The 17,139-nt window shown below is 42.1% G+C and overlaps 1 protein-coding gene across 1 annotated transcript in view; it reads left to right on the forward strand.

Annotated features, from left to right (window-relative positions):
* The window catches only part of map3k5 (mitogen-activated protein kinase kinase kinase 5), a 107,801-nt gene that overhangs the window by 62,051 nt on the left and 28,611 nt on the right, over positions 1-17,139 (forward strand). Inside the window, exons 9-15 of the mRNA XM_037685930.1 lie at positions 264-423; positions 906-1,059; positions 1,147-1,254; positions 2,948-3,000; positions 5,546-5,641; positions 10,195-10,276; positions 15,713-15,846. Coding sequence (XP_037541858.1) covers positions 264-423; positions 906-1,059; positions 1,147-1,254; positions 2,948-3,000; positions 5,546-5,641; positions 10,195-10,276; positions 15,713-15,846 — 787 coding nt within the window. The remainder of the gene's footprint in view (positions 1-263; positions 424-905; positions 1,060-1,146; positions 1,255-2,947; positions 3,001-5,545; positions 5,642-10,194; positions 10,277-15,712; positions 15,847-17,139) is intronic.

Raw genomic sequence — 17,139 nt, forward strand, 5'->3', positions numbered from 1 at the left:
TTAACAAAAAAACGAAGTCCAGATGACATGATTCAACCTTTTTTGTTATTACCAACATTACCACCAAAACTAGTGTTGCACAGATACAATTGGAACCATTGTAACACTGCACCTTTAATATAGAACAATTTCTCAACCTTTCCTGTCTTTTTTCCTCAAGTTTGGTCTGACTTGCCTACAGCTTAATGCCAAATAAAAAAACAGTGTTTTCCTGCAGGATTAAAGACTTTGTCATTGCTTGTCTTATTTTTTTTTCTTTCTAGGTGTTAAACTGAGCAGCCTGCTTGGTAAAAAAGGCAGTCTGGACAAGCTGCAGAGTTACTGGGACGTGGGCTTCTTCTTGGGTGCCAGCATACTGGCCTGTGAGAACACCAGAGTCATCCAGGCCTCTGAGAAACTCTTCAAGCTCAAAGCGCCCATCTGGTAAGAACATGGAAAAGTCTTTATCTGATAAACTGGGCAGCTGTGGCTGAGTGGTTAGAGCAGTCATCCTCCAATGCAAGAGTTGGGGGTTCTAATCCACCAGCAGTCACATGCCTTAGTGTCCCTGGGCAAGACACTGAACCCTTCATCGCCTCTGATGTGTCCCATCGGTGCATGAATGTGATAAATCACTGATTAGTCTCTTTAGAATTATTTGTTCAATTAGCTTTGTAGAGATCTAGTAGAGTGCTGTATGAATGGGTAAATGAGGGCACAGATTGTGTTGTAAAGAGCTTTGAGTGTCTTGAGAAGATAGAAAGTAGAGTCCTTTTACCATACAGTCCATAAAAACTCGTCAGCAGGATCTACTCCGTCTACGTTATGTGGTTGAATGGGGACTGTCTGCCGTTTGATGAGATGTAAAATCAATATTTATCCATCTTTATTTGGTTGTTTCCCCCTGGTTTTCTGGTCGGCTTCAGGTATCTGAACTCGCTGGTGGAGACCATCTTGATCTACCAGCACTTTAAAAAGCCCAGCGCCGAGCCGCCAGCACCCAAACAAGAGCTGGTCGATTTCTGGATGGACTTCTTGGTGGAGGCGACGAAAAAAGACGTCTCCTCCGTCCGATTTCCTGTGAGCAACGCTAAAACACCTAAATGACTCCACTGAGTTTGAACAGAGTGAATAAAATGTTTGTGAGAATCTCAATCTGCTCTGCAGGTGTTGATTTTGGAGCCGACTAAAGTTTACCAGCCTTCTTATTTGTCCATAAACAAAGACGTGGACGACAACACTGTGTCCATCTGGCATGTTGCTCCTGATGACAAGGTGCATGTTTAACTGCTCTACTCACACGCTGTTTACTCTAGATAACCTTCGACCTTTCTTTACTAACTTTAGTTTTTATATTCCTCCTGATTTTAGTGCTTTGTTCTTTTTGTGAGTGAACTGTATTATTTCAACAGGAAGAGAAGACTTTGACAATATCTTAACCACACTAAGAGCTTGATTCACTAAAATCCCAAATAGCAGGCGCTTAGTTGCGCGTTCACTCTAACAGACTGCACGCGCTGTTGTTGTGCACGTTACGCATGATTTGCTACGAACCTGGGCGCAATTGGCAACAAGTGTAAAAGTGGTGGAGACCGCCTCATTTAAATGAGGGTTTTGTGCGCTACTGGTTTTTACCATGGAAAGTTTGGGTGAGCACCGCAAACGCAAAATGAACTTTGAAGTGATGGAATTGGAGGTGTTAGTGGAAGAGGCAAACCTATTACTGAGTTACAGAAAAGAAATCTGAATATATCCAAAAGAAATGTGACATGGAAGACAATCTAGTGGCAGCACGATGGCTCAGTGGTTAGCACTATTGCCTCACAGCAAGAAGGTCCTGGGTTCAATCCTCGGTTGGACCTGGGGTCTTTCTGTGTGAAGCTTGCATGTTCTTCTCGTGCTTGCGTGGGTTTTCTCCGGGTACTCCGGTTACCTCCCACAGATCAAAAACATGCATGTTAGGCTGCCTTGAGGCTCAGGCCTCCCTTGCAAAAAGGAGCTCTCAGTGGGATTTGCCTGGTTAAATAAAAGTTAATAAATAAATAAATCTGAGAGTCAAGGCTGTGGGTAAAAAAAGAAGAACATCAGGCATAGCGTCGCAACAATTATATGTGATGGGAAGGTGCCCCCCTCACATAAAAAAAAATACTAATTTGGACCCCCTACCCCCACATTTACCATGAAATATTAGTTCACCCAGCATTGTTTCTATTTCTTTAACAAATCCATTCCACTTGATTAATAGGAAAATACTCAAACCACTAAAAGTCCACTCCGATTTTTTTTGGTTAACTATAACAACTCACCACATGCTTTTTCCCCCTGGATCACTTGGTTTGGCAGATGCTCATCTCTGATGGGTTTTTGTGGACAGGGTAGGGGGAGAAGGGGGAGACACCTCTGTGTTGCGGACTAGCTTAGTGCTTCATTAGTGCTGGCAGTTATTGACTTGGGTTGTGGGGGGGTTAGGATGCATGAGAGAAGCGGAGTGCGACGTCTGTAGTATCTTAGCTAGCACGTTTTTATTGTGCGCCGCTAGCTTAGCGCTATGGATGCTTGAGAGAAGCGGAGCATGCTCTATTCACACAAGGGGAGCTGTTGGTCAGGCTACTTCTTGTTGCTCTCTAAAATAGTTATTGACTCAAGTGTTTACATATGTAGGTAAACGTAAATATTTAACAACCCGTTAAAATACACCAGACTGCGGGAAATGGCATCTACTTTATTCATATTTTTCTGGGGGAGGAGCCCCAGACCCCCACCACCATTGTGTCCCCCCAAATTACCAATGCTTCTTATACCAATGACGCCAGGTGATTTTTAAGAGAAGATGGCAAGATATTTGAAGAAGAACAAAGGAAAACATAGCTCATAATAAAACATCTGCAACGTAGTCGTGCGCTACATTAAAAACCAAACACTTGTTGAAAATCTCACCAAAACATTTGATTTTCGTCATTATTTGCAGAACAAGGGGCTACATGAGTGGAACTTCAGTGCCAAGTCTGTCCGAGGTGTCAGGTCAGTGTCTTTGATTTAAAACTCTTTTAAATTAACTATTTTTTAAATTTATTTATTGTGCTTTATATTTTAAGGATATACCAAAAAGTTGTCAGCTGGAGGTTGTTTTGATGCTGTACGAGTAATTTTCTGTCTTGGTGGAGAAACAAAAAGAAGAAAAGGTCTGGCATTCCTTAAGTGAATGCATATCACCCGCTGCCTTTCACACCAGTGTTTTAGACTCTTATTTAAGTTACTCCTTGATAATATTATTAATACAAGATATTCTCTTGACTACTACAACATCAAATTTTATATCAACATCAGTAAAAGCAGCTGAGTTAGAGCCACTTGTGTTTTATCTCTGACATCTGTCTTGTGAGCTGGATATCTTGAAAAATAAGTGAAATGCAGATTTCTACTTTAGTGTGTGCCTGCCTCTAGGTGTAAGAAAGGTCACCATCCAAAACTGGATTGCCACATCAAATTCAATATGGACACAGCCATATATATATATGTAAACTGGCCACCCCTATCATTTGAAGAAACTATGTTTTCTAGTTTTTATATCAAAGTATAGTTTCACAAATGATTGTGGTGGCTGAAAATTAAGCTATAGGGGCCATAGCCACCTCTGACCACCCCCTGGATGCTCCATTGCACCTGGTGGCGGATAAAATTGCTCCCTCCAGTCACAGGGATTCATCACTCTGTGCCCAGGGTAAGCAAAAAACAATAAAACACTTGGTGTTCTTCTCCATAGTGTAACTCCGACCCGCTGGAATATCTTGCATTAAAAACATTTAGGTTTGCTTTCATTCCCTGTTCAGTTCCAGTCCAGAAAAACACTCATATTGAAAACTACAAAACATTCACTATTCAAATCCCTCAGTGATGGGACATCGACGTACCGCTTGTGTGTATTTTTAAGGTCAGTTGACTGTGGCAGCCATCTTGAATTGGGTTGGCTCTGACTTTGTTGGCCTTTGCCTCTTGGCAGCAGGCGATAAAGACAAAACATGAGCTGAATGAAAAATTAATCACACAATTGTTCTTTGCAGTGGTGGCAAAATGTGCATCATTGTATGGTCGTCTAATTCTTTTCAGTAAGGCCAAATTCCAAGTGGCGTCGCTGCCAAGAATCATTTGATCAAATTCAGCCAAGGGTTGGAGCATGGGCGAATGAAAACTTTGATACATTTAATTACATTTATCTCCTTTGTCACGTCTTATTTGGATAAATTTCAGCACAGAAGGAAAACAGCAGCCGTCTCTGCTCTTGAGGAAAGTTTTCATGATATGAATTTTTTGGGGAACTTTTCTGGGTTTGGCCCACATTTCTGGGTTTGGCCCACATTTCTGGGTTTGGCCCACATTTCTGGGTTTGGCCCACATTTCTGGGTTTGGCCCACATTTCTGGGTTTGGCCCACATTTCTGGGTTTGGCCCACATTTCCAGGTTTGGCCCACATTTCCGGGTTGTCAGCGGTGATGCGTAACAAACGCCACACGTCAGCGGTGACGCACAATAGATGCGACGTAGACAGCGAAGCGACATTTATTTATTTTTCCATTTTATTAGACATATTTGAACTGATGCAACTTATAGGGCGGTGTGACGTGTGCGGCGGAAAATATAGTAATTCTGGTTGTGCGTACTGACCTCAAACTGATTTTATGTACACAGTGCTCAAAAATCTGTCAAAACGTTTTAGTTTCATTTAATGCACCTTATAATCCGGTGTTCCTTCTGTATGAAAACAGACCCGTTCATTGATATTGCGCCTTATAGCCCAAAAGGTACGGTTCACTATTTTTAATACTAGTTTGAAAAAGCGTATTTTTCCCACTCCTTCTATACGTAACCCCAAAACATGAACATTTCCCCAAAACAAATGCAAAACAGAACAAATTTTCCAGACAAATGCAATAAATTTATGTTAATTGAATTTAAAATGGATGTATAAATAAATCGTGTTTAATGCATGCACATGTATAAAAACATTAACTTTCAGGTTGTATTATTTATATTTCACCATCACTTCTAATCCCACAGCTCCAGACGTTCAAACCCACCGTGGACAGATTTTATGATGTCTTTGTCTTTTTTTTTTTTTTCCACGGCCCTCAGAGGAGTTCAGTGTCTGATCGGAGAGAAGTGGAGGGTTGTGCTCACATGTTGCTAGGGAACAAGTCATTCTCTGTGCCCACTCAGCCTGCAGACAGTCAGCAGGACACAATAGCAGCTCTGCAGGCTAACGGACAGCCTGGTTCATCAGATCTGGCCTCGGCACGCTTAGAAATGGACGAGAGCTCAAACCACTGGGTTAAAGTTCCACGTTACTGTCTGTCGTGCAGAATTTAGCATTGCTTGATTTGAATGAACCAATAAATGCAGCAGCGCCTCGATGCAGCAGGGCATGATTACTGTAGATGTATCACTAATGTGTGTTCCAGTTGAGTGCACATCCTGAAGTATGGGGCACGTCCAGAAAAGCCCAATGTTTCATAGTCGATGTCATCAGATATGTGATTAGAACTCAACTAACTGGATTTTTCCTCCTCAGCATCTCCAAGTTTGATGAACGCAGCGCCTTCCTCTACGTCCTTCACAATGCAGAGGACTTCCAGATCTATTTCTGCACAGAGATGCACTGCAAAAGGTTGGTCGCTCTCTTCCTTACCCGAGTAATGATGCCTCTGTCTGATGTTTTTAGCACCAAGTTAATATAATAAATCTTTCTGTAATGGGATTACAGTTGCTCGGCTGCCCTCTCCTGTCACTTTAAAATGAACATCTTTAGATAAACCGCCTGATAATTTGAGGTTAGGCTTAAAATGGTATCAGATTTATTAAGTGTGTATAGACACATGGAGAAAGAGTTATGTTGGAGAGAACAGAGAAGCTCTGCAGCTGCAGCCCGAGCATGAATCAGCTGCTGGAGCTTTTCTCTAAAAGACATATTTACACGTTACAACAGCTTGCTCGAGGTTTACTCCAGGTTAGTTCAATTTTCTAGTTTCAAAACAGAAATACTGGAAATGTTGTGGTTTCTAAAATGAATTGTTTCACTTTGTTTTGTTTAAATGAGCTGCAGAGCAGATATTTTTGAGTAAAACCTCCTTCTATATGCAGCCCAAAAACATAACCACGGTCTTGCCTTAAAGAAAACTTTGTATTAATACAAGATAATGACATATACTTTTATTAGTAAAATTAAAAGAGTGCAATGTTTTAATCCAGGGCTAATGAACTGGTGGCCCGCGGGCCACTTCTGGCCCACGAGTGACTTTAGTCAGTCCCACTTCAATTAAAAAAAACTTTTTTGTTTGTTTCTGGGGTTGGGTTCTGTTTATTGCATTTATGATTCAATGCAATAAAATGAACAAATTTAAAAAGGTAACCTAGTTTTGTTGAATAGCTCTGTTTTAATCTAAAATTGATCATTAAAATATGCTGTAGTACATCAAATTGTACCTCTGTATCGGTAAGAAAGACAGCTTTAGTCCTTTTTGTGTTTGCTGATGTTGACCAGGTGTGGTGGCCATCTTGGCTGAGGTTAACTCTAAAAATGTGCATCTAATGATTATTTTCTGAGAGTTTCATCAAAATTCATCGGGCGGCTCATGAGGCATTTTGGTCACAGACAGACGTATAAATGGATACGGGCAAAAACATTGTCGCCCTCCTTTTCCCTTTCTGTGGGGTTTAATAAACGCAATAGAGAAAATTAAAAGTCAATAAATCTGTTTAAAAGTAAAAAGAATTTAAATTAAAAAGCACAAAACTAATGTAAAACCTGAAGGCTCTTTTTGTTTCCTGTCATGGAGCCACGAGTGGAATTGGAAACGCCCTCCCTCTGTCCGTCAGTTCGTCTTGTGAGCTGGATGACTTGAAAAATAAGTGAGATACCAACTTCCATTTTGGTGTGTGGGTGCATCAAGGTGTAAGAAATGTTCCTGTTGGAAATTGAGTTGCCATGTCAAAATTCAAGATGGCCACCACCATGTATATGCAAACCCAAATCATCTGAGGAAACTTTGTTCTAGTTTTTATATTTTCAAAACTAAAACAATAAAATAAAGGGAATATTAACGTGTTCTTGGATTTATGTAACCACAGAAAAGTCAGATCCATGCTGCAAAAAAAATATCCGTTTTTAAATAACAAAGAACATGTTAAGTCGTCATGAAGTTGATTTAATGTGTTTGCATGTACTGATTAATTAGACTTTAAATATACTGCTTCAGTAAATTAAAAAAAACAAACTTTTTTTTCTAGTTTCTTTTAGAACTTTTATGAAGAAGCCAATTAGTAGAAGTTATCTATCGGCTGGCTTCCTTAGATGGATGATTAATGCTATGAACTTCCTTTTTACATACGTGACTGTTTCTGTTCAGTGCCCTGAGATGACCTCTGTTGTGACTTGGTGCTATATAAATAAACTGAATTGAATTAGATTAGATTGCTTAAAAGTATAGTTTCCTCAAATGATTGTGGTGGCTGAAGATTAATCTGTGGTGGCCAAGGCCACCTCGGACCACCCCCTGGCTCCCTCCACTCGTCCGGCTCCATCACTCTGCATCGCCTCGGACAAGAAAAAAAAAACTTTCTTTAACTCTGTAACTCCTGCAAACTTATATATCTTAGACCAAAAATGTCAAGGTTTACTATCCCTGTTCAATTCCAGAACAGAAAAACACTCAACTACTACAAACATTCACTATTTAAAACCTTCAGCGACGGGGACTTGTTTGTCCGGTTCATGCACACAGAACGGTCACACTGATAGACTACTTGCATGCCTGCATAGGATCCTCTACAGTTTTGTCCGTTTTGATGATGTAACAGCTAATCTGGTGTCTTTTACCCTGGATGTGCTGCAAACATCTCTGCAGCCGATGATACTCACGCATACAGTTTCATGCATCTCCTTTATTTGTCTTCGCCCATCTTAAATGCTTTCAAGCTCTGCGTCTTCGTGGGAAATTTCCGTTTCCCGTCGACACGAGCTCACCTTTAATTTGAGCGCCGTCGCGTTCTCTGCCAGCTGCTCTTTGAAGCAGCGGCTTGTGACTCTCGTCTGAGGCTTCCTGTGCCAGTATCTGAAGTGTCACGCCTGCCGCTGCCATTATGCTGCTCTCGTTTGCTCAGGAGTGACGGCGAGAAAAGAGGGGTAAAGAAAAGAGAGGAATATGGGAGGTAGGAAGGAGCGAGTGAACACCTGCAGGCGCGATGATGCTGTGTTAATTCACAGCTTGTGTGCAGCGCAGCCGGTGAAGGTCACGGTATGCATCATGTGAGGAGTGTGTGTGTAAACACACTGTGACCCTGTCTGGACTGGATCAGCGGCTCAACGGCATTGTGCAATGATGTGTTCAGTCATCTTCAGCGTTTGCCAAATCTGGAGGAGTTTATCTTAAAATAGTTCTGACGTTTAAAACTTAAACGTTTATATGTGCGTGTCTGGGCTCTGGATTACATGCCTCAGAAAAAATAAAGATTTAAATCAATTTTAATTGTATGATGACCGATCAAATTCAGTGGACATAAAGTTTGAACAGAGTTCTTTTTATGTCCATGTAGGCCTGTCGTGATGATCAATAAATCAATTAATCGCATGATAAATTAAAATGATCGACCTCGTTTTCATTTATCGGCTTCATCGTTTCTTCCTGTCTCTTTCTACTGAAGACACTGGATGACCAAAGGCTCAGCTCTGGTGCTCTTACCACTGTTGAAACCCGCGCCTTCGTCTAAAAAGTTGTTTGTCTCAGCAAAAAGAAGCTGAGAACTTGTTTACTGATTTTTTTTTTTTAATTTTAATCTTTGTGTGAAAAATGCTATGCTGAAGAGCTCAAACCACACCGAGCATCCGCCATTTTGAGAACTAAAAAAAGGAAAGAGAAACAGTCCATGTCATGTCAAGGGGCCTCCCTCCCATTTTTCTTAAAGAGACACGCTGCTCGCTCCCTCGCTAGCCATCCTTCAGTTCAAACAGTCTTATACTGCCATCTGGTGGTCAAAAAAGGTACTACAAGCAAAACAAATTAACCAACATTTCTTCTTAAATTTGACAATAATTACTAATTATTGTCAAATTTCAAACAATGTTATCGTTTATCGCAATAATTTCTGAGACGATTAATCGCCCAGCAAAATTTGTTATCGTAACAGGCCTAGACACCACACCACACGCTGCGTTTACAAAAAAAAATGGATGCTATATGTTAGCATGTGCGTATTGATTCTGAAGTTGTTCAATCAGAACATTTTTAATTATTACCTGACACGATTGTTTTGTTCAGTGTTTACATTTGCTCTTGCAGCTTTCCTCCTACTCAGAAATGGATTTTTGTAACGGGAACAATGTGCCTTTTTGTGAATTTTTTTTGCCAACAGGCAAATGAACACAGACACAGGCAATTAACATGATTACCAACCTTTGGTGACAGCGGGTGGTAACAAATCACACCTGTACTTTACGTTGCATCGCTAGATGGGTCAGTCGGTGTGCGGCTGAGAGTAAAATGCTGGTCGAGCACCGACAGCTCCTGCTGGAGATATTTGTGTTTGTGTGAAGCCCGTTGTTAAAAATGTTCCCAAGCATCTCAGTCAGGTTAAAAAGGCACAATGGAAAAATGGACCGGGCAGCACGGTGGCGCAACTGGTAGAGCTGCTGCCTCTCAGCGAACAGGTCCCTGGTTCAAACCCCGGTCCAGGGGCCTTTCTGGGTGGAGTTTGCATGTTCTCTCCGTGCATGCATGGGTTTTCTCCGGGTACTCCGGTTTCCTCCCACAGTCCAAAAACATGCATGTTAGGCTGATTGGTAACTCTAAATTGTCCCTAGGTGTGAGTGAGAGAGTGAATGGTTGTTTGTCTCGTTTGTCTCTGTGTGTCCCTGTGATGGACTGGAGACCCGTCCAGGGTGTACCCCGCCCCTCGCACAGTGATTGCTGGACATGGGCACCAGCGACCCCCGTGACCCAAAATGAAATAATCGGGTAAAGATAATGGATGGATGGATGGATGGAAAAATGGACCGTTTGGTTCTGTTCCGTTGGTGTTTTTACGTGTTATTCTTCCGTTTAGAAAATTAAATTCACTGTAATTAAAAACCTGCAACTGACCACATAGTTTCAAACAACGCTGTATTTTTTAAGGCTAACAGGAAGTAATCTGCATTTTGAGTCTGACCGGACTTGTCTCCATCAGGTTCTGTGATCTGGTGAACAGTATAACAGAGGAAGCCTGGAAGGGTCCAGAAGAAGGAGAGAGTGACACCGACGTCTTAGAGGTGAGACAGATATGAACTCACAATGGCCTTTGTTTCGCCTGAATATGAAACGTTGTCTTTTGTCTTGTTTTTACTTCGTTTGTTTGTTTTTGAAGGGGTTTAAGCGTGATTATTTACACCAAGAACAGAAACGCTCGTGTCTTTACTGAAACCAAGACTGTTGGGTCGATTGAACAGCTGGCGTCGACTCGATCAAACATTCTGTGCAGGAGGCCAGACGATTCCGCCAACTGGGAGAAGATCTGTCCAAATATGGAAACGTTCAGATAAAAATAAAGTTAACTTCTGTAATTTGGCCCTGAGCAGACGGAATGCTCCCTCCAGGTCAGGGTGGGTGGTGGGGGGGGGGGGGGGGGGGGGGTCTTCTGGTGGAGGAGTTTAAATATCTTCACCTCCTGTTCATGAGTGATGGTAGGATAGAGCCACAGATGGATCGATGAATCAGGACCTCGTCCTCAGTAATGAGGGTGTCGTTTGGTTGCTTATGGTGAACAATTTGTTGAGTCAAAAAGCAAAACTCTTAATTTTCTAGTCAGTCTGCGTTCCAACTAGGCCTGTCACAATAAACAATAAATCAATTAATCGCGTGATAAAATAAAATTATCAACCTCATTTCTATTAATCGGCTTTATTGTTTCTTCATGTCTCTCTCTTTCTTCTGAAGACACTGGATGACAGAAGGCTCCACTCCGGTGCTCTTCACTGACCCCTCCCTTTCTCTTTTCTCTTTAAAATCAGTTTTAATCGTCCAAAATCGCATTTTTGGATCATTAAAAGCAGCTAAGCTGAGAAGCTAAGCTATGAGCTAGGCTAACAGGCTGACCTCGGGGGGGAAAAAAACCTCTGTCTTGTCGAAGCTCCAAAATTCATGGTGGAAACCCGTGCCTTCATGTAAAACGTTGTTTTCTGCTGCAAAATAAGCTGAGAACTAGTTTACTGATTTTTTTTTTTAATTAAAAGCTTTGTGTGAAAAATGCTATGCTAAAGAGCTCAAACCACACTGAGCGTCCGCCATTTTGAGAACCAAATAAAAGGAAGGAGAGCCAGACCATGTCACGTCATGGGGCCTCCCTCCCATTTTTCTTACACGCTGCTCGCTCCCTCACTATCCATCCTTCGGTTCAAACTGTCTTATACTGGCATCTGGTGGTCAAAAAAAGGTACTAGACTCAAAACAAATTAACCAACATTTCTTCTTAAATTTGACAATAATTTCTAATTATTGTCAAATTTCAAACAATATTATCGTTTATCACAATAATTTCTGAGACAATTAATCGCCCAGCAAAATGTATTATCGTAACAGGCCTAGTTCCAACCCTCACCTGCGGTCATGAGGTTTGGATCATGACTTAAAGAACGAGATCCAAGCAGCTATAATGAGCTTCCTTCGTAGGGTGGCTGGGTTCAGCCTTAGAGACGGGGTGAGGCGCTCAGATTAGAGTTGCTGCTCCTGTACATCAAAAGGCGTCTGCTGAGGTGGTTCGTGCTTCTGATTAGCATGCCTCCCTTTGGGGGGTTTCTGGGAACGTCCCATTGGAAAGAGGCCCTGGAGAAGACACAGGACTTGCTGGAGGGATTATACGTCTTCTCTGGCCTGGAAACACCTTGGGGTCACCCAGAAGGAGCTGGGGAGTGGGATGTATGGGTTTCTCTCCTGGACCTGTTACGTCTACGACACAACCACGGATTAGCGACAGAAGATGATGAGACAAAATGAAGCCACTTGATGCCATCTTCACTTCAGATTTCATGTTGGGGCCTAATTTTGATTAAGAGACAGTAAAAATGTCACATTTTTATCTTCATCCTTTTCATGTTCAGTAGTGCACTTTGTCACCTTTTAAAGGTCACAGGAAGTGTTCTATTTTCATCAAAGGGAGTTAAAAAAATCTCTTCAAACAGATAATTCTTATTTAATAACGAGCTGCTTTTTTTTTTGCTCATCGAATGTTCCACCCAGATTTTTCTGATTCAGTCCATGATGGTTTTCCATCACGACGACTGAACGGAAGCGCAGCTGCAAATGTGTAGAAATGAGCGGGAACCTGCTGGGATGAAGCCCAGATTTCTGTTTGTGCGTTTTGACACCTGCTGGTGTGCTCACCTGTTTTTTCTACCGAAGCTGCTGGAAAAGAAAAGCTTGTTAAGCAGAATGCTGCCGCACCCTCTTCGACTCAGCGTGCAACAGATCGAATTTCTAACAGTTTTCTTGTTTGTTTTTCTGCAGCTCTAATCAGTCTGAAATGAGGGACACTTAGTTACAACCTGCAATCTAACATCTGTTTACTAAACTTTTAGTGGTGAAACTGAGCCTGTTTCTTTTCATGGAGGTTTGTTAGGATCAAGGTTAACGAAATAAAGATTATATTGAGAAACAAACAGGAGTGTGTTTGTTAGAGAACAGTTTTCTGGGCTGTAAATATTAACTGGATTATTTTGAAATCAGTGCCCAGACTCACTGAGACCAGTTAATTTTACACAGAACTATAAAATAAATGTGAATAAATGCATAAAATAAAATACAGTCTGAAGACGACGGCAGCAGTTTCAGCCATGGCAAAACTGCCGAGTCTGTGTGAAGGTTTGGTTCGAGCTTCGAGTACTCAAAATCAGCTGATTTACGAGCTAAACCGTAAGATGGAAGCGATTTGTAAGAACCGCAGGCCACTGCGGCTTCTGGAACTCACCAGCATGTTGGAGAAAACCTTGGAGGAGGCTCGTAAGCACGGACCAGTGGAATGCCCCCAAATCTGGCCATTTTGGATCAAAAGTACCAGCAGAACTCAAGGCTGATGAGAAAAAACAGTCTGCCTGAAAAAAATCAACAGTTGTAGCTTATCTGAATCTGACTCCCACGTTTGGCCTCGAAAACAGGCCGACATAAAATTTCTCCTGGGATGTGTGTAAACTAAGGAAAAGCTTAGTCTATCGCAAAACACCCCCCAGCCCCCCCAGAGAACTTCTGTGAAGGCTTATCAGAACTGTGCCGGCTGACCAACATCTTATCAGGATAAGGGGCCGTGCTCCAATAGCAGCAGCAACGTGTGCTCTGCCCATCTTTTAGACAACTGTACAAACATAATCTCACTGTATTTTGGTACATTGTTAATAAAGCTGATTCTGATTCAATATATGAAGATTTACTTTAATATTAATTTCAATTTGTAAAATATAAATTATGTATTCACTCATTTTGTAGTAAAACAAAAATGAAATTATGTTCTGTACAGTGGTGCAAACAACTAGAGAATCTTTATTTTCTGTCGAATGTAAACACGCAGCACCTGATGACGGCTGCAATCAGCTAAAGAAGCTGAAAGTTATTTCTTAAAGCTAAATGAAACAGAACACTAAAACTAAAAGATGCAAAACGCTAGCTGAGACAAAATGGCAAAAAGTTAGCTACATGTAGCAAAACATTAGGTAAAAGTTAAAAGTAGCAAGAAGCTAGATGTAACAAATGTCTTGCTAAAACTAGAAATCAGCTGACTAAAAGTTAAAGTAGCAATGCACCAGCTAAATTTAGCAGTACTGCAATAAAAGCTAAAATTTTAAAAAGCAAAAAGTAGCAACAAGCTAAGTTAAAAGTGGAAAAATGGTAGCAAAAGGGTAGAAAATGAAAAAAGTCTAGCTTGAAGTCTCCTGATTCATGCGCAATAATCCAGGTAGATAAATCTAAGCCAGGTAGAGTCAGATCCTCTGGGTGGATTTTTTGTTTAAACGTTACGTCTTTTATCCAAAAGACTTCTTCAGTCTGAGGAGCTACAATCAACAGTCCTAAATTGCACCTTTGCATATGGCGCTTTGCCACTGCCTCATCTCTCTTCGGCTCCGCACAACACAGCACCAGTTAAGGGCCTCCCCACTGTTTGTATCAACCCCACTCAGCTCGGTTTATGGGACCACCTTGTTTGTGGAAACGGGCTGCTCCAAGGGGCCGAAACTAGTTGTTCACATGGAAAAGGAGGACCATCAGCCTAACGATGGATCGTTAATGCCCTTATGGCTGTTTACTATTCACAGAGGGCTGAGTGATACTAGCAATCACAGCATTGTAAGAGGGGGACAGTTGACCCCGGAGGCCTCCACCCCTGTTTAATGATGGACGATTTCTTTTCACAAAGATGGCCTCCTTTACTCCTCTCTCAAACCATCGTTCCTCTCTGTCCAGGACGTGAACATCTTCATCCTTGAAAGAGTGACCGCTGGCCTGGAGATGAGTGTAGACCACAGAGTTCTGGCCTGATGATGTTGATCTTCTGTGCTGGGCCATCCTTTTGGCCAGTGGCTGTTTAGTTTCCCCAATGTAAGACTGATCACCCTCCTGACACTGAACAACATACACAATATTACTCTGTTTGTGCCGGGGACTGGATCTTTGGGATGAACCAGTCTTTGCCGTAATGTATTTTGGGGTTTAAAAGCCACTGGGACATTATGTTTAGAAAATAAACGTCTCAGTTTCTCTGATACTCCCTCAACATATGGAATGACCACTGGTCTGGGTCTGGGTTCCTCCTTTTCACCTGATGGCTGACTGGAGTCCTGTTTGGGTTTCTTCTCTGCTTTCAGGAAGGCCCAGTTAGGATATCCACATTGCTCTAGAGCCTGTCTTGTGTGGGATTTCTCCTTCTGCCTGGCTCCTGAGCTAGTGGGGACGCTGTCTGCTCTGTGGTACAGAGTCCTGATGACTCCTAACTTGTGCTCCAAAGGGTGATGGGAGTCAAACTGCAAATACTGGTCTGTGTGGGTGGGTTTGCAGTACACCTCAGTTTGCAAATGTCCTCTATCAGAGACTGAGACCTCAACAGACGTTGAGACGTTTCATCAGAATAGAACCTGTCCAGAGGAGCTGACTCAACCTTGTTAGAGGGCTAGCTTCAAGCTAAAAGTATCAAAAGGCTAATGAAATGTAGCAAAAAGCCAACTAGAGGCCACAAATAACTGAATAGTAGCTAAAAGTAGCGATAGGCTAAATATAAGCAAAAACGAGGAAAATACTAGTTAAATAAAGCAAAAGGCTAGCTAATAGCATAGAAAAAGGCTACATCTTAAGGCTAAAAGTTGCACAATGCTAGCTAAAAATAGCAGACTAGTAGCTAAAAGCTAACATTACAGATTATGTTGAAGCAGTTAAACGTCAAAATATGAAGAAATTAAAAACAGTTTTGCGAATTCTGGATCATCACGATGGATGTTTGGTTTACTTCAGGGTTAGTTAGCTGCTGACACGAATATTGCAGCCTAACGGAGGTTTTTATCTGCATGGTCGTCGGCACCGGTGTGTGACCCGTCACCGCTGGGCAGTTATTTGGCTGTTTACACCCAACATCCCCTTCTAGCCCTGAGCTCCACAACAAATATAAACGTGAGCTTCATTCACACATCACCTGTGGTCCGAGTGAATCAGCAATGTTTGTTTTGTCTCTGCAGTATGACTACGAGTACGATGAACACGGCGAGAGGGTGATCCTGGGAAAGGGCACGTTCGGAGTCGTGTACGCCGGCCGAGACCTCAGCAACCAGGTCCGACTGGCCATCAAAGAAATACCAGAGCGAGACTGCAGGTCAGAAGCAGAATATTTATTTCCCAAATGTCTCTTTGTATTTTAGTTTGCTGCTTTCCCAGCAAGGGATGCTGTAAAGACTTGTGCTGTAGTGCCTAAATTAAACTCAAATGTCATATTTGCTTACAAAATATCTAAATGTCTGACTTGGTGCTATGGGTTCATGTTTATAGAAAGAGCTGTGTCTGTGTGCGGCCACCCTCGAGACGTTTGACATTTCAGCAGCTCTGACACTTCTGTTGTTGCTCTGTAAGCAGAACCTGAGTTGTGTTCTGAACGTGAACAAGTGTCTCGGCTGTTAAAAGTCTGATCTCGTTCAGAACCACTAGGAAAAGTGCTGCCTTTCTCCAACTGAGTGCCAAAAAAAAAAAAAAAAAAAGGGATTAGCAGTGTCCCTGGTGGTGTCTGGCTTTCAGCAAGCTGCTTGGCTGACTGTTTGTAAAGAGCTCCTTTACTCCCATCACTGTCTCCACTCCCGAGTGCTCGCCCCCTCCGAGTTCCACCTCCTCATCTGAGACTGCGAGGCTCTCCCGGGCCGAGACGACTCTGTTGCCACACTTTGTTCCAGTAGTCACATCAGAAAGTCGCCGCTCGGCTGCGAAGAATGTGCAGAATTCTGTGTGAATAATTCATAGGAGGGCTGAAATGTGGAGACGGGGTGATTCATGCAGGGAGCCGAGCGCGAGGAGAAATGGCTGACAGGCGTTCCTTCAACACACAGGGACCCTTTGTTCTGCTCAGATACCAGGAGCCGTTCTCTCTTCTGACTCGGCTGAGTCGTTTTTAGGTGCTTGGTTATATTTTTCCTCCTTCTGTCACTTCAAGGAAAAAGCACAGTGACATCTCTGTAAAACCAGCTCTACCCAGCAGGTTACACACCTGGAGCCAGGTGTTCAGTCAGTGTGAACGCTGAGTCAGCGTTGTGGTTCCTCTGTTTACAGTTTATTTTTACATCCAAACTACTCCCCAGCTTTGTGGGTTTTTTTTTTATCGTTCTAGTATCAAAAAGTTCAGCTCGTTCAACAGATGGCTGCTGTGACTTTGGGTTTTTGTAAATGTTATATATTTTTAAATATTTAACTTTAAAATAAAATAAAAAATCCCCCAAGAAATTCATTGAGATGACGTCAACTCTGCTTTAGCATTGCTCCATTTTGTTTAGCTTCTTTTTACTTTTAGCTAACATTATGCCACTTTTCATTTCTAGCTACTGCTTAGCCGCTTTTGTCTTTTAGCTTCTGTTAATTTTTGCAACCATTCTGCTGTTTTTAGCTTTTAGCTGCAGTTTTTTTC

This window comes from Nematolebias whitei, chromosome 12, assembly GCF_014905685.2.
Source record: "Nematolebias whitei isolate Nwh7 chromosome 12, NemWhi1, whole genome shotgun sequence".
In the NCBI taxonomy this organism is placed as follows: Eukaryota; Metazoa; Chordata; class Actinopteri; order Cyprinodontiformes; family Rivulidae; genus Nematolebias; species Nematolebias whitei.